The 22,629-nt window shown below is 43.5% G+C and overlaps 1 protein-coding gene across 2 annotated transcripts in view; it reads left to right on the top strand.

Annotated features, from left to right (window-relative positions):
* chmp4ba (charged multivesicular body protein 4Ba) overlaps nt 1-14,958 on the top strand; it is a 53,410-nt gene extending 38,452 nt beyond the window's left edge. The window contains exons 3-5 of one of the 2 annotated variants that reach the window (XM_043710871.2): nt 4,095-4,209; nt 11,419-11,545; nt 14,269-14,958. In XM_043710871.2, the coding sequence (XP_043566806.1) occupies nt 4,095-4,209; nt 11,419-11,545; nt 14,269-14,330 (304 nt within the window). In that variant the 3' untranslated portion in view covers nt 14,331-14,958. Of the gene's footprint in view, nt 1-4,094; nt 4,210-11,418; nt 11,546-14,265 lie in introns of both variants that reach the window. The other variant, XM_043710869.2, reaches the window with a different exon arrangement.
* The last annotated feature ends 7,671 nt before the right edge of the window (nt 14,959-22,629 follow it).

Genomic DNA, 22,629 nt, shown 5'->3' with positions numbered 1-22,629 from the left:
GGTCAGGGACCTCGAAGTGAAGGAGCCATTGGGAAGTAGTGACCATAATACAATAAGCTTCAATCTGCAATTTGAGAGGGAGAGGGTACAATCGGAAGTGACAATATTTCTGTTGAATAAAGGAAACTATAGAGCTATGAGGGAGGAGCTGGCCAAAGTTCAATGGTGCAATACCTTAGCAGGGATGACAGGGGAGGAACAATGGCAGATATTTCTGTGTATAATGCAGAAGTTGCAGGATCAGTTCATTCCAAAAAGGAAGAAAGATCCTAGGAGGAGGCATGGGTGGCCGTGGCTGACGAGGGAAGTTAAGAAACATATAAAGTTTAAAGAGAAAAAGTATAACATAGCAAAGATAAGTGGGAAAACGGAGGATTGGGAAGCTTTTAAAGACCAACAGAGGATTACCAAGAAGGAAATACGCAGAGAAAAAAATGAGGTACGAAGGTAAACTGGCCAATAACATAAAGGAGGATAGTAAAAGTGTTTTTAGGTATGTGAAAGGCAAAAAAATGGTTAAGACTAAAATTGGGCCCTTGAAGACAGAAACAGGGGAATATATTACAGGGAACAAAGAAATGGCAGAAGAATTGAATTGGTACTTCAGATCTGTGTTCACTGGGGAAGACACAAGCAATCTCCCTGAGGTAACAGTGGCTGAAGGACCTGAACTTAAGGGAATTTATATTTGCCAGGAATTGGTATTGGAGAGACTGTTAGGTCTGAAGGTTGATAAGTCCCCGGGGCCTGATGGTCTACATCCCAGGGTACTGAAGGAGGTGGCTCGAGAAATCGTGGATGCGTTGGTGATTATTTTCCACAGTTCGATAGATTCGGGATCAGTTCCTGCAGATTGGAGGGTGGCTAATGTTGTACCACCTTTTTAAGAAATGTGGGAGAGAGAAAACAGGAAATTAGAGACCAGTTAGTCTGACCTCAGTGGTGGAAAAGATGCTGGCGTCTATTATAAAGGATGAAATTATGACACATCTGGATAGTAGTAACAGGATAGGTCAGAGTCAGCATGGAGTTATGAAGGGGAAATCATGCTTGACTAATCTTCTGGAATCTTTTGAGGATGTAACTCTGAAGATGGACGAGGGAGATCCAGTAGATGTAGTGTACCTGGACTTTCAGAAAGCTTTTGATAAAGTCCCACATAGGAGGTTAGTGAGCAAAATTAGGGTGCATGGTAATGGGGGCAAAGTACTAACTTGGATTGAAAGTTGGTTAGCTGACAGGAAACAAAGAGTAGTGATAAACGGTTCAATTTTGGAATGTCAGGTAGTGACAGTGGGGTACCACAGGGATCAGTACTGGGACCGCAGCTTTTTACAATATATGTTAATGATATAGAAGATGGTATTAGTAATAACATTAGCAAATTTGCTGATGATACTAAGCTGGGTGGCAGGGTGAAATGTGATGAGGATGTTAGGAAATTACAGGGTGACCTGGACAAGTTAGGTGAGTGGTCAGATGCATGGCAGATGCAGATTAATGTGGATAAATGTACGGTTATCCACTTTGGTGACAAGAACAGGAAGGCCGATTACTACCTCAATGGAGTCAATTTAGGTAAAGGGGCAGTACAGAGAGATCTGGGTGTTCTTGTACACCAGTCAATGAAGGCAAGCATGCAGATACAGCAGGTAGTGAAGAAGGCTAATAGCATGCTGGCCTTCATAACAAGAGGGATTGAGTATAGAAGCAAAGAGGTTCTTCTGCAGCTGTACAGGGCCCTGGTGAGACCACACCTGGAATATTGTGTGCAGTTCTGGTCTCCAAGTTTGAGGAAAGACATTCTGGCTATTGAGGGAGTGCAGCATAGGTTCACGAGGTCAATTCCTGGAATGGTGGGATTGCCTTACACTGAAAGACTGGAGCGACTGGGCTTGTACATCCTTGAGTTTAGAAGACCAAGAAGGGATCTGATTGAGACATATAAGATTATGAAAGGATTGGACACTCTGGAGGCAGGAAACATATTTCCGCTAATGGGTGAGTCCCGAACCAGAGGACACAGCTAAAAAATACGGGGTAGACCATTTAGGACAGAGATGAGGAGAAACTTCTTCACCCAGAGAGTGGTGGCTGTGTGGAATGCTCTGCCCCAGAGGGCAGTGGAGGCCCAGTCTCTGGATTCATTTAAGAAAGAGCTCTCAAGGATTGTGGAATCTAGGGTTATGGAGATAAGGCAGGAACAGGATACTGATTAAGGATGATCAGCCGTGATCATATTGAATGGCGGTGCAGGCTCGAAGGGCAGAATGGCCTACTCCTGCACCTATTGTCTATCCCATCACACTCCTGACTTGTAGATGGACAGGCTTTGGGGACGATTTACTCACTGAAGGATTCCAAGACTCTGCTGTGTTCTTGTAGCCACATGAATGACAATTTTAAATAAACACTTGAGCCTTCTTCTCCAGTTAAATATCCCCGTTTCACCTATGTGGGAGCCCAATACAGTAATGCACAGCCAGCAATGCTCAGTGAGTGATCCATCTTGACCTGCCCTGGGGTCTCTGGTATTATAGATGTCAGTCTTCACCCAATTCCGTGCACTCCATGAGATTTCAAGAAGCCGCTGAATGTACTGGGTACTGACAATATTCTGGTGATAGTACTGTAGATTCGTGCCGCAGAACTTTCTGCGTGCCTAGCCAAGCTATTCCAGTACAGCTACAACACTGGCATCCACCAGAGAGTGGAAAATTACATAGGTGTGTCATGTACAGATCCAATCCAACCTAGGCAGTTGCCACCTCATCAGTCTTTTAATCATCAGTAAAGTGGTGGAAGGTGACATCAAGCAGCACCTGCTCACTGATGCCGAGTTTGGGATCTGCCAGGGCCACCCTGTGGAGTCGACGATCCTGTTCCTGGATAATGACCTGACACATGGTCATCACTGCATCTTCGCTATTGCCTGTGCAGAGCTCCACTGAGATTAGAGCGAGTTAAACCTGTGATCACCTAACTGAATGTACAACCGAGTGTGCAACTAAACTAGTTTATATTGCAAACTAGCAGCAGAGGGCAGCACTAGGCTTTGATGCTTTTGCTAGGTCGGGGAGCAATTTATCCAAAATTGCCATTCCTTTCACATTTGAGTGAGTCCCAATAGACACTAGATAGAAGCACATAAGGGAAGAAAGAAGAGGCAGATATGTTGTTTGTAAGATGTGCTTGGCCTATTCAAATTGATTTGCCTGTGGTTTGAGCATCCATAATATTCTACGTTTCATGTTTTTAAATGAGGCTATACCTAACTTTGTCACCTACCCCCAAAGGCAATGAGGTAAAATGAGGAAGTCAGAGGAGACCCAGCGTAGCTCAGCTAGCTGAATGGCTGGTTTCTCTGCTGTAAATACTCCAAACTAACGTAAGACAGTGGTGTGTGCTTTTTAGTCATCAGATTTGGAAGCCTGAGCTGATTTTACCTACTTTTTCTCAGTCTATAGTTTGCCCCCTTTCCACAACCTAGAATTGCTGAGAGACAATTACAGCAGTTCAAATGCCACCATGGGCTACCTCAGCAGAAATCAAGGTGTGAGCTGGGAGTCTCTAGTCTGTGTCACACTAACAACATCTCCCCAAGGCTGAAAGTTCCAATGTTTACAAAATATCCTTTTAAATAACTTATTTTCTCTTCTGCTTTTCTCCCATTGGTGGTCAAGAGGTATCCCGATTTAACCTGTTTATCAATTGTAAAGCTGGTCACTTGTAAATACTATGGTCATAAACTGAGGTTGCTCGGTTCAACATAGACTCATGCAGTAAAGAATATCATTCAGTTTGTCAGTTTCCTGCCAGTTTTCTGAGAAAATTACTGAATCGTCCCAGTTGTCATTGTTATGCACACATTTCCTCTTCAAGTATTTATCCATTTCCTTTTTGTCATTTACTATGAATATGCTGTCAGGTGGTGCACTCCACATCATCATAACCCATTGTAAAAACATATCTAGTGAACTGGCAAAACCCCCTCTGTTTTCCCAACGTACTGTGAACTAGATAGTAACAGCATTTGATCTTTTGTTTTGCTGCATCAAGTTGATTTGAATGATGTATCATTTGTTTTTTAAAAGGGACATTGACAAAGTAGATGAGCTAATGCAGGACATCACAGAGCAACAGGAATTGGCACAGGAAATCTCTGAAGCTATTTCCAAACCAGTCGGTTTTGGTGAAGACTTTGATGAGGTGAGTGCATCAAACACTGAAACTTACGTAAGCCAATATAGGAACGTAGCACATGAATAGGCCATTCAGCCCCTTGAGCAAGTCCCACCATTTAGTGAGCTCATGGCTGAACTGTGGCCTGAAGTCCATATACCTGCCTTTGGCCCATATCCCTTAATAATTTTGCTTAACAAAACTTTATCTGTCTCAGATTTAAAATTAACAACTGATCCAACATCCACTGCCAGTGGTGAAAGAGTTCCAAACCCCTCCCACCCTTTGTGTGTCGAAGTGCTCCCTAACATCTCTCCTGAACGGTCAGATTCTCCCTAATTCTAGAATCCCCAACCAATGGGAATAGTTTATCTTCATCAGCTCTGTCTTTCCCTGTTAATATCTTGAAGACTTCCACCAGATCATCCCTTAACCTTCTAAATATTACAGAAATAAAGGCCTAATTTGTACAATCTCTCCTCAAACTTAACCCCTGAGGTGCAGTAGTATTCTTGTAAATCTACCTCCAGCCCACTATATCCTTCCTAAGGCTGAGGTGCCCAGATCTATTTGCAGTACTTCAAGTGGGGTCTAACAGAGCTTTTGTATAACTACACCATAATGTCTGTATCATTGTACTCCAGTCCCCTAGGTATAAAAACAAACATGCCACTAACTTTCTTGATTATTTTCTGCACATGTTTGTAAAATTTTAACGATCTATGTATCTGAATCCTACATCTCTTTGGACATTCACTGTATTCAACTTCATACCAAATGAAAAGTACTCCAGATCTATCCTCTTGATCCAAAAAGAATAACCTGATACTTGCTTACATTGAACATCATCTGCCACAGTTTTGCCCATTCATTTAGTCTGTCAATATCCTTTTGTAATTCTATGCTATCATCTCCACTGTCTATAATGCTGCCTAATTTTTTCATCAGCAAATTTGTACATATAACTTTCTATGCCATTATCCAAGTTATTTATAAATAATGTGAATAATTGAGGCCCTAACACAGATTATTGTGAGACACGGCTGGTCATACTTGAGTACCTGCGCTGAAAATGTGTTGCTGGAAAAGCGCAGCAGGTCAGGCAGCATCCAGGGAACAGGAGAATCGACGTTTCGGGCATAAGCCCTTCTTCAGGATTCCTGAAGAAGGGCTTATGCCCGAAACGTTGATTCTCCTGTTCCCTGGATGCTGCCTGACCTGCTGCGCTTTTCCAGCAACACATTTTCAGCTCTGATCTCCAGCATCTGCAGTCCTCACTTTCTCCCCATACTTGAGTACCTACCCATTCTATCTACTTTCTGTCACCTGCCACTCAACCAAATTCTCAGCCACGTCAGTAAGTTGCCTTCAATTCCATGAGCTTCTACCTTAGTTTGAGGCCCTGCTATGGGACTTAGCGAATGCCTTCTGGAAGTCCGTAGACATTTCCCTTTCCACTGAGGTTTGTCAGGCTTGATCTACCAGTCATGAATCTATGGTGGTGCTCTCCTTGATTAATTAAACATTTTCGAGGTATTTAATTAGCTCATCTTTGACATAGACTCCAACAATTTCTTCACCACAGATGTGAGAATAATTGGCCTATATTCATTCAGTTTTCTCTTTCACCCTCCTTAAAAAGCAGAGGAACACGTTCAAATTACCAACCCAGAGGAACAACAGCTATATTAAGGAGCCTCTGAAAGATTATAGTCAGGGCATCTACACTGTTTTTCCCTACTTGCTTTAATGCCCTTGGATAGAAACTGTCAGGTCCCAGGGATTTGTCACTCTCTATAATTCTATTAATCTGCTCATTAATGTTTTATGTTAATTTTATTCTGTCCCTGTTCCCAATCCTTTATTAATTTCCTTCTGGACTTCTGGAAAGCTATCCTCCTTTTCTACGTAAATACTGAGGCAAAGTAATTATTGAATGTGTCTGCCATTTCCCACAGACATTAACAATATTCCCACTTTCAGCCTTTAGTGAGTCAACATTGCTGCTGTTCACATGCTTTCCCTTGATATAACTATAACATTTCTTATTGATTTTGATGTCCCTGGCAAGTTTCCTTACATAATCCTTTTTAGTAACTGTTATAAGCTGATTTGTGGCCCTTTGCTGGTCTTTTTATCTTTTCCATTCAGCAGGTCTGTGCTATTTTACGCATTTTCTAAGCTCTTTGTTCTAGTTTTATGCTGACTCTTATCTCTCCAGTTGTCCATGGCTATTTTATCTGTGACATGGAGCTTTTCCTTCTCAGGTATAAACGATAAATGTCTCTTTAAACATCCTCCAGTGTTCTTCAGTTGTTACAGCCCTGAGCAGATTTTCCCAGTTTACTGAGGGCAGTCTCTCTCACGTCTTGTTAAATCTGGCCTTGTCTAAATCTAAAACACCAGTCACTAATTCATGCTTTTTGCTTTTAAATGCCACATTGATCATTATTTCATAACTGTTCATGCACTCTTAGATTATTCATTAAATCCAGCTCATTACTGATTTCAACATTGATAAATTAAACTGCAATTATTTCCATGCAAGTGGCCTAACAGGGAAGGCAGATGAACTCGGGGCATGGTTAGGAACATGGGACTGGGATAATATAGCGATTACAGAAACGTGGCTCAGGGATGAACAGGACTGGCAGCTTAATGTTCCAGGATACAAATGCTACAGGAAGAATAGAAGGGAGGCAAGAGAGATGGGGGAGTGGCGTTTTTAATAAGGGATAGCGTTACAACTGTACTGAGGGAGGATATTCCTGGAAATACATCCAGGGAAGTTATTTGGGTGGAACTGAGAAATAAGGAAGGGATGATCACCTTATTGGGATTGTATTATAGACCCCCCCCCCCACCAATAGTCAGAGGGAAATTTGAGAAACAAATTTGTAAGGAGGTCTCAGCTATCTGTAAGAATAATAGGGTAGTTATGGTAGGGGATTTTAACTTTCCAAACATAGACAGGGGCTGCCATAGTGTTAAAGGTTTAGATGGAGAGGAATTTGTGTGTACAAGAAAATTTTCTGATTCAGTATGTGGATGTACCTACTAGAGAAGGTGCAAAACTTGACCTACTTTTGGGAAGTAAGGTGACTGAGGTGTCAGTGGGGGAGGACTTTGGAGCCAGCGACCGTAATTCTGTTAGATTTATAATAATGATGGAAAAGGATAGACCAGATCTAAAAGTTGAAGCTCTAAATGAGAGGCCAATTTTGACGGTATTAGGCAAGAACTTTCAAAAGCTGATTGGGGGCAGATGTTCGCAGGTAAAGCAACGTCTGGAAAATGGGAATCCTTCAGAAAGGCTTGTAGGTATACCTTGGGAAGTTGTGTTGAGGTTGTGTGAGGCATTGGTGAGGCCTCTTCTGGAATACTGTGTCCAGTTCTGGTCGTCCATTTATAGGAAGGATATTATGAAGCTGGGGAGGGTTCAGAAGAGATTTATCAGGATGTTGTCGGGTGTGGAAGGTTCAAGTTATAAAGAAAGGCTGGGACTTCTTTTCACTGGAATGTAAGAAGTTGAGAGGTGACCTTAAAGAAGTTTATAAAGTAGTGAGGGGTATAGATAGAGTTAATGGTATTGTGTTTTCCCTAGGATGGGGCTTTCTAGATTACGGGTATGTTTTTAATGTGAGAGGATAAAAATTTTAAATGAGGGGCAAATATGTTCCACAGAGGGTAGTTTGTGTGTGGAATGAACTTCCTGAGGAGATGGTGGCTGTGGGTACGATTACAATGTTTAAAAGACAGTTGGGTTAATACATGAATAGGAAAGGTTTGGAAGGATGTGGGCCAGGAGCAGGTAAGTAGGGCTAGTTTAGTTTGGGATTATGTTCGGCATGGACTGTTTGGTCCAAAGGGTATGTTTCTGTGCTGTATGACTATGAAATTGTCTTGACACATTCTCTAATTTTCTTATCTCTCTGCCAATTTGCTCATGGCTCTTATAATAATCCATAGATTAAAACTCTCTTGAGACTTTTTAATTTTGTTCCTAATTCCTGATCCTCCCCAACCAGGACCTTGTGCCTATTCTCAGCTATTTGTTAGTCCCAGCCTGGGCCACTGCAAATGGATCCAGTCCCCTCCCACTCCCGTATGATGTCAGGCTGGTTTGAAGTATCCCTTATGTTTGCACTAGGCAGGCAATACATACCATTTGGGACTCTTGGTACTTCTTACAAAGGATGATACCTGTAGCCCTAATTATAGAATTGTCTACCACTCCTACTTTCTGTTCCCTGGCTTGGATGGCCTCCTGTACTATAGTGCAGTGGTCAGTATGCCCATCCTGCCTATAATCCCATTTCCTCATCCACACAGGGTGTAAGTACCTCATCACTGGTGAACGAGTCGAGAGCTGAGATTCCTCCAGTGTTGATTTCGGGATCTCTCTACCTGTCGCGCTTGTAGTCACACCTTCCTGTCTTTGACCACAGTTCACATTTGAAGTACTTAACCTACAGGGTGTGACTGTCTCCTGAAGCGCGGCATCCAAATAACCCAGTTCTGCCTCTGTAACCTAAGTTATTTAATTTAGGTTTAAATTTGTATTTTCAAAGGTGTTATAATGCAGACATATCGAATCAGCCTCCCTATCCCAGTATTTGAAACACAGTAAAATAGAAATACTCATTGACTCTCAAAATTGACCTTAGCTTTCCTAACCAGCACTGTCAGACGGTCAGTGCTGAGGGAGTGCCGCAATGTCATAGGGTCAGTGCTGAGGGAGTGCCGCGCTGTCGGAGGGTCAGTGCCGCACTGAATAATCAATAGCAGACTTTATGAATAACCAATACAGGCATTGCAGTATGTAGCATAAGCAGAAGTTTTAACCATTTGATTATTTATACAGTAGCCTTAGGGCAAAGTTAAATCACAAGGTAATTAAACCCAGCTCTTTAATTCTAGCCCCCAAAAATGCTCATAAAGACAGACAAACAGACACAGAAGGTGCTAGGAAAAAGATCTTGTTATGGACCAGACTCGCTCCCCCCTCAAAATATTTTAAGAAGGTGCCCTAGACGCTAACTTTATCTTCCTTTGAAGGTAGATGTGAAGTGCAGTGTTCCAAATGCAGTGTGACTGATCCAACTACTTGAAGTTAAGAAAACATATTTGTTGAAATGCTGCAGTTAAAATATAAACAAAAGGGACAGGAATTTAGAATAACTTAACTATTGGAAAACCTAACCAAGTAATAGATGCAGTACCAATTACTAATTAACCGATCCAACTTAATAACATTCTACAAACACACCCCTTGGCAAAAAGCGAGTCCAATACAAATTGATACATGCAGTTCTCCAAACCAGGAGGGAAATTCATCGAGAAATTTCAGAAAGTAATAGCTAGGAATTGTTCACTGAAACTTCCGACTCTTCTGAGATCCTGAGCAACTTCTGAGTCACTGAAAAAAACAACCCAAAACCCAGAAATCTGGATCTGAGAGATGTGGCCACACCCATCCAGGGTGTTTGTTTTTAAACCCCAAAGCTGCCTCAGCTGTTTATTTGAGCCATCTTCAGCAGCACCTCTGCATTTATAACCTCTCTTCAAAGCCCCCAGGACAAAATAACCTTTTAAAGTGACAGCGTCAACACCGTCTGAGGGTGGATCAATCACCCAAATCAGATGAACTACACACCAGAATTCTGAAGGAGATAACTGAGGAACATGTAGAGGCATAGATGGTGATCTTTCAGGAGTCACTGGAGTCAGGGTGGGTGCCAGAGGACTGGAATGTGGCTAATGTAACACCCTTGTTAAGAAGGGAGGGATGCAGAAGACAGGAAACTATAGACTGGTTCGCCTGACCTCAGTCATTGGTAAAATTTTAGATTTCACTTATTAAGGTTGAGATGGAGTACTTGGAAATGCATTAACATAGGACCGAGTCAGCACAGCTTTATAAAGGGGAGGTAATGTCTGACAAATCTGCTTAGAATTCTTCAAGGAGTTAAGCAAAACAGAGCCAATGGGCGTGATCTATTAGATTTCCAAAAGGCCTTTGACAAGGTGCTGTAGGGAAGGCTGCTAAATAAGATGAGCCCAAGGCAAGATATAAGCGTGAGTCGAGGACTCGCTGACTGGCTGAAAGCAGAGAGTGGGGATATAGGATGGAAGCCATTGACTAGTGGAGTTTCCGGGGGGGGGGTGTCAATGTTGGGACCACAACAATTCATGTTCTACATTAACGATCCGGACTGACCGTTAACTGAGAATGGCTGGCAGTTCCCTTTCGTAAAGCACATAGTGAACCAGATGGGTGATTCTGCCAATTGCAACGGATCCATCACTTAGACTCCAAATTTTTACAGTCTAAATTTTTAAACTCCAGTTTCAAATTTTTATGAATTCAAATTTCCACCTACTGTGGTGGGATTCAGTCCCAGATACCCGGAACATTACCTGGATCTTTTGATTAACAGTCCAGTGATAAAACCACTAGACAGTCACCACCTCTCATGTCAAGATTGACAAAGAAACAGAGATATACCAGAGAAGGATGGGTATAGGAAGGAATGATGTGAGGAGCTGGGGTGGACAAAGTTAAAAATCACTCATCACCAGGTTATAGTCCAACAGGTTGCACTATAACCTGGTGTTGTGATTATTAACTATAGAAAGGAAAGAACAATTGCATTGAGAGAAAGGAAAAGAGGACTCCAATGTTAATTGCCCAGGCTCAACTTGCTGTGGTTTAAAATGTAAATCCAGCAAGTTTTAAAGTAACAGGAACACTTCGGGGAAATATATGACGTTTGTGTGTAGGTTTTCTCAGACTTCTCAGAATGATTAATTCTGAAAACTTCCAACCTGCCACTCAATCCCCTGGATTTAAGTGCTACTTTGCACAGTAGCAGTAGTGTACCTTGTTAATGCACCATAAGTTTCCATCTGTATCTGGCGAATTATCATTCCTTCCAGTTTCCACTATTTTGAAGTAGTCGTACAGCTTTCTGACATCCGTACCTGTCCATTCAATTCCGGATGAAGGGCTTATGTCTGAAACGTCGATTCTCTTGCTCCTCGGATGCTGCCCGACCTGCTGTACTTTTCCAGCACCACACCCTCGACCCACATTCAATGAGGTTCCCAACATTGCTGTAAAAGAAGGGAGCAGTGTAAGAAATCAAGCTGCTTCAGAGTACAATAATCCTTCTATGAACATCTGCTTTTGAGTGGCTTTAGGCGATTAACCTACTGGGTTGTGCCTCTCTATAGGATGAGCTAATGGCTGAGTTGGAAGAGCTGGAACAGGAAGAACTCGACAAGAACCTGCTGGAAATTGGAGGAGCAGAGAATGTGCCACTTCCCAATGTCCCTTCCACCTCCCTCCCAGCCACGCCAGGTAAGAGTAAGCGGCTGCATTTCTCTCCCAGCTTAGCCAGGTCACTGACACGAGGTTTACTCCTGACCCAAAGAAAAATCAAGTTCCTTTAATCATCTCTTGAAATTAAATGGCCACATTTCTTTGATCCCTTCCAACAAAACTATTGCTTCCTCCTTCCTGTAGGAACTGACAGGAGGGTGACTGGGAGAAGAAAAGGATAGGCTGGTAACCAGGAATGATTGGGAGTCTTTATCCTATAAATGACTGTTAGTTGGTATATTGGAGCTGTGTGGGGCCATGGATAGGAGTCACATAGGATTGTGGAATGGTGGAGCACAAGAGGCACTCATTTAGTTCCTCGAGTCTGAGCCAGTTCAGTTGAACATTCCATATACTGAGCAAGCAGAGTTTTGCTATGACAGCGGGCAGGGAGTGGGGTGACGGGGGGTGGTGACGGCGGGCGGGGATAGGGGTGTTGACGGGAGTGACGCGGGGGTGGGAGCGGTGAAGGGAGTGACTGGGGTGGTGAAGGGAGTGACTGGGGTTGGTGAAGGGAGTGACTGGGGTTGGTGAAGGGAGTGACTGGGGTTGGTGAAGGGAGTGACTGGGGTTGGTGAAGGGAGTGACTGGGGTTGGTGAAGGGAGTGACTGGGGTTGGTGAAGGGAGTGACTGGGGTTGGTGAAGGGAGTGACTGGGGTTGGTGAAGGGAGTGACTGGGGTTGGTGAAGGGAGTGACTGGGGTGGTGAAGGGAGTGACTGGGGTTGGTGAAGGGAGTGACTGGGGTGGTGAAGGGAGTGACTGGGGTGGTGAAGGGAGTGACTGGGGTGGTGAAGGGAGTGACTGGGGTTGGTGAAGGGAGTGACTGGGGTTGGTGAAGGGAGTGACTGGGGTGGTGAAGGGAGTGACTGGGGTTGGTGAAGGGAGTGACAGGATGGGGTGGCGATGGCAGGTGGGAGTGGTGATGGCAGGTGGGAGTGGTGATGGCAGGCAGGGGTGGGGGCAGTGACGGTTGGCGGGGTTGGGGGGGGTGGTGACGGGAGTGACTGGGGTGGGTGGGGGGGAGTGACGGGGGGGGCGGGGATGGTGGTGACGGGAGTGACGGTGGGTGAGGCGGGGCTGGAGTGACGGCAGCTGAAGGAAGTGACGAGGGACAGGGGGGGTAAGGGTGGTGACGGGGATGGTGGTGACGGGAGTGTCGGGGGGGGGGTCGTGACGGGAGGCGGGGGAGTGACGGGGGGGGGGGGGGGGTCCATGACGGGAATGATGGCGGGCAGAGTGTGGGGGCGATGGCAACCTCGGCAAACTCTCCAGGTTAAAAACAGGATTGTTTTTCCATAAAACATGGAGTGGGGGATGTTTACATGTTACACGTTATGTACATACCATTCCTGGCATGGTGAATAACAATTACAGCAGTTTGATGGATTGGTGTGACAGGGAGAATTCTCCCACTATCTCTATTCTTGGACGCACTTGCAGTATCACCAATTGTCACCTTTTACTGTACTACACCGTTTCAGTGGATTCACCCTTTTGGTCTTAAAATTCTGAGTCTCACTAACCTTTTTCTGCCCCCACATTGCTGCCATGTGCATTCCTACATTTTGTTTTTGCTGCCCCTGTTGTCTTTAAGGTGCGGTGCTACATTTGCATCTGTTTAAGATCTATAAATGTGCTGCAGTAAATCCTCCCGTCTAATCATTTTAAAACCAATCCGGTAAGTCTTGTTTCTTTCAAAAGCCATGAACAGTGTCACAGCAACGTAATAATGGGTGTGAGGAAATGTTATGTACATTGAGTGTGTATATTTATTGAGTTATCTAGGCCTCAAATTCACAACTGTTCATGCTGCACAGTAGAAGGTTGACATCTGAAGCACAGAAGAAGGCTGCTTGGTCCTTTTTTGTATCTTCTTGAGAAGTATCCTATTGGTCTCTCTCTTCTCTGCCTGATCATTTTCTCCCTTAGGGAAAAAGTGAGGTCTGCAGATGCTGGAGATCAGAGCTGGAAATGTGTTGCTGAAAAAGCGCAGCAGGTCAGGCAGCATCCAGGGAACAGGAGAATCGACGTTTTGGGCATAAGAAGGGCTTATGCCCGAAACGTCGATTCTCCTGTTCCCTGGATGCTGCCTGACCTGCTGCGCTTTCCCAGCAACACATTTCCAGCTCATTTTCTCCCTTACAAATGTTTCTAATTCCCTTTTAAAACTTAGTATTGAATCTGCTTTTACCACTGTTTCAGGCAATGCATTCCAAATCATTACAAATTTCCACATCTCTGGCTCTATTTGTAGAAACCCTACAGTGTGAAAGCAGGCCATTTGTCCCATTGAGTCCACACTGACCCTCTGAAGAGCATTCCTCCCAGATCCACCCTCCTATCCTGTCTCTGTAACCCTGCATTTCCCATGGCTCATCCACCTAACCTACACATCCCTAGACACTATGGGCAATTTGGCCTGGCCCTTCACTTAGCCTGTACATCTTTGGACTGTGGAAGGAAACTGGAGCAAACCCATGCAGACACTGGGAGAATGTGCCAACTCCACACAGATGCCGTGAGGTAGCAGAGCTAACCACTGAGCCACATTGCTGTTTTGACCAAAGACTTTTTCAAATCTGTGTCCTCCAGTTATCGACCCTGTGTTTGTGTGATTTTGAGGAGGGTGTTGTGTGTGTGTGTGTGTGTGTAACTGGACAAGCTTGTCACAATATTATGTTTGTTCTTCTGTTTCAGCAGCAAAGAAGAAGGAAGAGGAAGACTCTGACATGCAGGAGCTGGAAAACTGGGCTGCTATGTGAGAGCGATGGACACCTTGTGAAGCACGGACTTTGTTATATGTCGCAGTTGTGGGTGTTTTGTTACGCGGTGAAGGTTGTCAACGCCGTCAATTTCTGAATGACCACCTGGAGTGCATTTTGGGGAGTGGGAGGAGGACGGGGGATGCAGGTGTGCAGTATGACAGTACAGCATACTGTACAGGAGGAGGAGGAACAGAAAGGGAAAAACGGTAGTCTCTGGTCCCAGCTTCTCTTGGATTTTCATTTGTGTTGATCGTTACAACTTTCAAGCCCACAACTCCCGGTACGGCGCTTATTTCTCTCCCCCTGTGGAGTCAGCGGCCCCATTGCACTGCCCTTTGTTATACAAAGTCCACTGTACATTTATGAAATAGGGATGCAGTGCAGATTGATACTTGCAAGTGACTGAATTGCCGTAGCATGTCCATACCTGTTTGTATAATTGAGGTGATGCAACTGTTTGAATAATACTTGTTAGTTGACTTGATTCCCTCCTCTTCCATTCTGATTCACTCTTTTAAAAAAAAATTCTTGATCATAGAGAAAACTTTCAAGAACAATCTGCAGGGGACTCTTGGCTTAAAACTTATTAATTCTTTTCTTCCCCTTCCCCTCAAAATTGAAGTGTTTTAATCAAGTGTAGACCAGTCATTTACTGAGTTTGATTCCTGACCAGTGCCTCAAGTGAATTTTTTTTACCAAAAAATACATTTAGGTTTTTGATTTTCTTTTGGAGGAAATGCAACAAAGTGGCTTTTTGTTTTCTTTGTAAATCCTGAGTGTTGGTGAAGGGACACGATGATTCTCCTCATTGAGTACAATTTCAGAACACTTCCTTTTCTACGCCATGTAATTTACACACAAATCTATAAATATGTCTAAATGCTGCTTTTTTGCTCGATGCTGCATTCCCTTCCTAAACACAAACTGCACACAGTGTGACATTGGCACAATGGGGCTTCTCAATCCTCTGCAAAAATATTCTAATCCTACTTAAACCTGCTGTAAATATGTTAAGAAAAAAAGAAATAAAAGTTCCTTTTAATGTAACAACTTGCGTCTAGCCAGGAGTTTGAAAGCTGGGAGCTGAGATGTCTGAATTGGTGTGACTTGAACCGTACGATGACGTGCTACAGAAGGAGCTGACAGTGCAATGTTTAACTCTCTCTTTGCAACACCCCTAATGTGCCTCTGAGCTAACAAATTGTGGGGTTCAAGTCAAACTTTGAGCACAAAGTCTAGACTGAGATTTTCAGTATGCTGTTGCGGGAATGCTGCATCTCGAGGATTCCTCACATTACACCAAGGCTCCATCTTCCCCCTTAAGAGGGTAGAAAACACCCCCCCAACCAATTCCAAGATGCGCAGAGGAGTTTTCCTTGGTGTCCTTGTCTCTCAACCAACATTATTTTTAAAAGACACAGTCTGATCTTTATCTCTTTATGGGGGCTTGCTGCGTCTTTTTGTTTTTAGTGGGTGTCACTGTGAAGGCTGGAACATGTTCCTAATTCCCCTTCTGGTGTTGTGCAGGCACATTTCCTTTGGAGCCACTGGTGACTGTCTTGGTGGAGGTACACCCAGTGTTGCAGCCGCTGTGAAAGAGCAGCAGTGGGGTTCTGAGTCAGCATGGTGTGTGGATTGGGAGGAAATTTGCAGCAAGTGAAGTTCTTGTGCATCAGCTGTTTTCACAGGAGTCTTGGTGAATTGCTGCAAAGCACCTTGTAGATGCTATGCTGCTGCCAGTGTGCTTCAGTTATGGAGGCCATGAGAGTTTGAGATGGTGGGTGAGGTGCCAATTTAGTATACTACTTTGTCTTTAATACTAGAGCTTTTTTGAGTGTTGTTGGAACTGTATTTTATCACGCTGCTGTGCTTTGGGGACGCAATAGATTCTGTAGAAGTTGCAGCCTTCTGGAGCAGCCACAGTATTTATATAGTGGGTCCAGTTAAAATTCCAGTCAGCGCTAACTCCCAGGATACCAATAATGGGGGATTTAATGATGCAGTTGAATATTAAGTGGAGATGGTTAGATTCTTTTTTGTTGGAAATGTGAATTCCCGCTGTTGCTTTTCTGATTGTCAGCTTAAACTTGGCTATTGCCAAATGGCACTGAATATTAGACAGTCACAGGGAAAAGGTCATTAAAGCAGTTGAAGTTGGCTGGATCTAGGACACCACCTGGGAGTCCTTCTGCAGAAATCTCCTGGAGTGAGGTGACTGATCTCCGATAATCACAAATAATCTCCTTTGTACCAAGTATAACTCCAATCAGTGGTGAAGTTTCATCTGATTCTCTTTGGCTCCAGTTTAATGAGCTGAAAATGTGTTGCTGGAAAAGCGCAGCAGGTCAGGCAGCATCCAAGGAGCAGGAGAATCGGCATTTCGGGCATGAGCCCTTCTTCAGGATTCCTGAAGAAGGGCTCATGCCCGAAACGTCGATTCTCCTGCTCCTCGGATGCTGCCTGACCTGCTGCGCTTTTCCAGCAACACATTTTCAGCTCTGATCTCCAGCACCTGCAGTCCTCACTTTCTCCAGTTTAACGAGGGCTTGTTGATAGAACAGAATAGCAATTTATTGTCCTGTGTATTTTTACAAAAAAATGCAATGAAAAGTTTTATAATTCACCATACCACAGTGCCTACATGAATGATACAGATCATAAATAAGAAGGAAACTATGTCAAATGCCTTGATGTCAGGGGCTGTTGCTCTTATGTCACCTCGTTGGAGTTTTAATGTTTTGTCTGTATTTGGAACCAAGGCTACAATGAGACCAGAACCGAAGTCAGTGAACAGGTTATTGCTGAGTAAGTGCCACTTGATAGCACTTTTGATGACTGCTGCTATTACTTTGTTGTTGTTGATTCAGAAGTAAAGTGGTGGTGATAATTGGCTGGGTTGAATTTGTCCTGCTTTTTGTAAACTACAGGTCCTTGGGCAATTTTGCACATTGTCAGGTAGATCTCTAATTTACAAATCTCACCAATTGTAAACTGTGTTAGCGATGATTGTGAACACTGTGTAATTATAATGCCCGTCAGTTGGATCTGACTCTCAAAAACATCATTGATGTCAGCAGGTGGCATTTCATAGGTTAGTGTAAAACCTAAACACCAGTGAAGGGGGGAAATCAATTCAATATTTCAAAATCTTGCATTTATGTATCACCTTTCACAACTTGAGGATTTCTGAGTTTTATGACTCAGTGTACCTTTGAACTTGCTTTAAAAAATGTTCATAGGCCAGCATTTATTGCCTGACCCTAGTGTGGATGGTAAAGAGTTGACTCTGTTTCTGTCACATGTCAACCAGACCAGGTAAAGATGGCCGCTTTCCTTCCCTGAACGACATTAGTGAACAAGGCGGGATTTTTATGATTGTCAATATTGGTGCACAATCGCCATTAGGTTCGCTTTTTATTTCCAGCTTTTTAAAATTGAATTCCGATTTTGTTACCTACCATGGTGGGCTGTGGTTGTTGTTGTAATATAATAAAGGTTAAAGAAAAAATACTCCAAAAGGTCACACGACAAGTATGAGAGCAGAGTTTTTGCGGGATTGTGGTGTACAATTTTGGAGATGGATGAGAGGATCAACAGAGAAGAGCTCACGTTGGTAAGCTATTTGGAAAGGTTACAGAAGCTTAAACCCAGCATATCGCCAAGAAATGGTTAAGATAAAATCTCATGGCAGACATGCAAGTACAGATCATGAACTCTTATCAAGAAGGGAAAGGCAAGATTGTCTCAAACATCTGTATTATTGCTTGATTCAATCAGTGTCTGTAAAGCTGCCTCCATTTCTGCTGTCTCAAAACTGCTGCTGGTGTGAGCTGTGACTTATTAAATGGCACAGCAGATTCGATGATCTGCACAACCTACTCCTTATCCTGTTTCTGTGGGCACTTGTTTAGTTTGTTTTTGCAGCAGTTGGAGGTGAAAGGTGCCGTTTAATGCCATCAGTTAGTTTAGTTGGCTGGAGTGCTGCTTTGTGATTCAGTGATGCCAGCAGCGTGGGTTCAATTCTCACACCGGCTGAGATAACCATAAAGGACTCTCCTCAACCTCTCCCATCGTCTGAGGCATGGGGACCCTCAGGTTAAACCACCACCTGTCATTTCAAATGAGAGCATCCCTGTGGTCCACTGGAGCTATGGTGACTTGAACAAAAGGAATTATAAATAATCTTAAAATGGGAAGGATGTTAATTTACTGTTTTGAATTCAGCAGGATGATACAGGGCAGGAGGACAATGTTCAGCCTATCTATGTAAAAGATCTGCTGTGTTTCAGCTCCCCCTCCCAAGTGCTTACCTAATTGCTGTTTGGATAACAGGGCTGTTCCATTTCACTTTCTAAGGAAGCATTTTAGATTCCAACAACAACTCTCCATAAAATAAATTCTCTGTCTTTGATAATCTGGATCCTCTGGTTGAAAACAAAAAGCTAATTTTTGGGGTGGATGTAGATATTTGTATCAGTTTAAAAACAGTTTGTCTGTTTTCTCTGCATGTTCATTTTACAATATTAGGACACTACCTCTGATACCAGAACAATGTATTCACTTTCCCATGTATAGAAAGCCCATTAGGTAAACATATGCAGTATCACATTAACTGTGATGTTAAATCAGACACCACTTGATCGATATATTTCCCCACCCCCTGAAATTTTTCAGTTTCAAACTTCTCTATATTTAAGGAAATAGAAATATGTCTACATATTAACTGCGCATATTCTGAGTTTTTGAGATGTACAGTGCTCATCCATGCCAACCAGAATCCTAAATTAATCTAGTTCCGTTTGCCAGCACTTGACCCATGTCCCTCCAAACCCTTCCTATTCATATACCCATCCAGATGCCTTTTAAATGTTGTAATTGTACCAGCCTCCACCACTTCCTCTGGCAGCCCATTCCATACACGTACCACCCTCTGCGTTAAAAAGTTGCTCCTTGGGTCCCTTTTAAACCTTTTCCCTCTATCTTAAACCTATGCCCTTGAGTTTTAGACTCCCCCACCCCAGGGAAAAGACCTTGTCTATTTATCCTATCCGTTTCCCTCATGGTTTTATAAACCTCTAGAAGGTCACCCCTCAGCCTGTGACGCTCCAGGGGAAACAGCCCTGGCCTGTTCAGCCTCTCCCTGCAGCTCAAATCCTCCAACCCTGGCATTTGGTGTGATTTTGTTTATTATCAAATGCATTTTGTTACAGAGTACAGTGAAAAGTATTGTGTAGTATTGTCACTGCAGCACCATCTTAAAGCAATAAACCAAGCTGTAGAATATAAAGGCAGAAAAATGAAGAAATAAAAAGCTGGCTTTAAAGATGATTACATTAGACAGTCTTAATTTGTCACACTCCTCTCAAAATGATTTCCTGTTTGAAACTTCTTGCTGTTTTTCTGGTTCAGTCTTTGTAGTGAACTACTTCTGGGCTTTCAGTGAGTACCTTCAGCCCTGACCCTGTCTATCTCAGACCGTGCTCTTCCTGGAACATAGCACAGAAATTGCAGGATCAGGCCCTTTGGCCCACCATGTCCATGCTGACCATTATGCTGTTCTGAACTTATCCCACAGTCCATATCCCTTTATTCTCTGTCTGCTCATATGTCTGTCTAAATGCCTCTTCAATATTGCTAATGTATCTGCTCCCCCGACAGCCTGTTTCAGACACCTAGCACCCACTGTGTAAAAGACTTGCCTGCCACATCGCCTTTTAAACTGTTTCCCCATCCCCTTGACTTGCCACAGGTTATGATCTTTTGCCTCTGATTGACAAAGCAGTTATCGACCAAACCCTTTCTTTCATCTCACTACCCATAATGCCAACACACTAACCCCCAAAATCCCCCAAAAAATTAGACGTGCCTCTGAACAGGAAAGGGCCTCTGTGATTTCAGGATGGTATAACTTTGAGAGAGTCTGGGTACTTCCATAATCTGGACAGCAATGTCGAAAAAGTCTGAGGAAGAGTTAATAAAAACTTTGCTGACATTACAGGTCATTCTGCTAAAACACACATTTTGTTATCGCGAATTCGCTGTAACACGATTGACAAATTGGGGACACTTTCTAAAGCGCGAACTTTTAAAACGTGTGTTGGCTATAACACGATTACATCACCAACACTCTAAGCACTGTTTCTAATGCGTGATTTTTCTACAACATGGGTTTCATAACAATGCAACCATCGTGACATAGTGGAACTGCCAGGGAGTGGCGTTTTGAGGAGGCTCTGACGAGTGTTTGTTAATTTGGAAATGATCTAGGAATCATTGTAGAAGGTGAAGTGTAAAGACTGTTCTGATGGTGGTGTGTGACTCTGCTGAAGTTCTGGATCATGCCCTGGTCTGTGCTGCTGCCTGTTCTAATTCAGGAGCTGGTGAGGGAGAAGATCAGGGTTCCTGCAATTGGTCACCCAGCAACCTGATGCTGAATCAGAGTGTCAGCATAGGACTGAGCTGTGATGTTTTGGTAATGCGTACTCCACCATGGGGGGTCTGATCCCTTATGTCAGGGACCGGGAGGTACTGTGTACTGGAGAGGGAGAAATTTTAAATAACGAGCAAACGTGGAACCCGGAATCAGGAGCAAACAAGTTACACTGAGTCATTGAATGTTTCCTGCATGGAGGGACACCATCCAGAACAAAGCGGCTGACTTGATTGGCATCCCATCCAGTGTGTACCATTGACAAGATGCACTGTAAGAACTCACCAAAACTCCAAACCCACAATCGCTTCCATCTAGAAGAGCCACTTGCAAGTTGCCCTCCAAGCCGTCCATCATCCTGATTTGGGAATGTGTTCTTCAGTGTCACCAGGTCAAAATCCTGAAATGTTCCCCTTGTAGCATTGAGTATTCCTACTTCCCAAGGACTACAGCCATTCAAGGAAACAGCTGACCACTACTACTTCCAGGGCAATAAGGGATGGGAAATAAATACTGGCCTTGCCAGCGATATCCATATCCGATCAAAGAGTAGTCAACAATATCAGCAAGAGAGCCATGTGTGAGGTGAGACATTTCTGTGCTCAGAGTTGTTAGGATTTGGAATGTGATGCCTGGGAGAGTGGTCGAGGTGGATTTCATGGGAGGTTTCAGAAGAGAACAGGAGATCTATTTGGGATGAATTGAGAGAGTTACCAAGTTAGGGCTTGGATAATGGGCTGAGCTGGGTTACTATTTAGGGAGCTGGTACAGATGCAATGGGTCAAATGGCCTCATTCTGTACTGTAAAAATCTACAAAGATTGTGCCAATTCTCGGAAGAACAATTATACAGCTGTAGCTGTATAATTTTTCTCTCTTGGATAATCTGTATCCACTGCATTCTTGGGCAGAGTATTCCAGATCCTACTCACTCAGTACAAAAAAGAACTTTTCCACGTGGCCTCTGATCCTTCCTCCAGTATTCCTGATACTTGATCCAATAGGAACTGTTTCTCAGTACCTCCAGATCCCTTCTGATTTTAAACACCTGTTTCAGATCTGCCCCGAAAGGTGAATAATCTTGGCTTCTCCACTCGTCCCTGGAGCTCCTCTGATGAATCATTCCCATGTTCTCTCCAATACCTTCACAACTTTCCCAGAGTTTAGGCTCTAGAATTGTGCATAATTCTCTTAGCTGATACCTAACCAGCTACTATTTGTAAAGCGCAGGGTTGCTTTTTCCTCCTGTACTGCCATCTTTGACTATATATGTCTACACCCTTTGCCTCTGTCTCACCATCTTTGAATTGCTTCCTTTATTGTATGTTACCTCTTGTCTGTTCATATCACGTTGTATCAGTTCACCATTTCCCTATTGAATTTAATCGACCATGTGCTTGCCCATTCCACCAGCCCATGTCCTCTTGAAACCTGGCACTGGCCACCTCATAGTTCACAGTAGTTTTGGACTTAATGCAAGTTTTGAAATTGGGCTGATTACCCAAGTGTTGACCATTAATAGATAATGATGTGGAGGTTCTGGTGTTGGAATGGGGTGGGCAAGTTTAAAAATCACACAACACCAGGTTCTAGTCCGACAGATTTATTTGGAAGCGCTTGCTTTTGGAGCGCCACTCCATCAGGGAACAGCGCTCCAAAAGCCTGTACTTCCAAATAAACCTGTTGGACTAGAACCTGGTGTTGTGTGATTTTTAACATTAATATCTAAAGAAAAGTAGTCATTCTACAACGGACCCCTGAAGAAATCCTTTACATCCATTCCTCCAGTCTGAAAAAGAACTGTTCACTTCTAATGCTCTTCCTATGATTCCGAGTCATAGAGATGTACAGCATGGAAACAGACCCT

This window comes from Chiloscyllium plagiosum, unplaced genomic scaffold (genome assembly GCF_037043375.1).
Source record: "Chiloscyllium plagiosum isolate Xiang-an unplaced genomic scaffold, Cpla_swu_hap1 HiC_scaffold_15, whole genome shotgun sequence".
NCBI classification, from domain to species: Eukaryota; Metazoa; Chordata; class Chondrichthyes; order Orectolobiformes; family Hemiscylliidae; genus Chiloscyllium; species Chiloscyllium plagiosum.
Note: the sequence above shows the minus strand (reverse complement) of the source record. Positions and strands in the feature narration are given on the sequence as shown.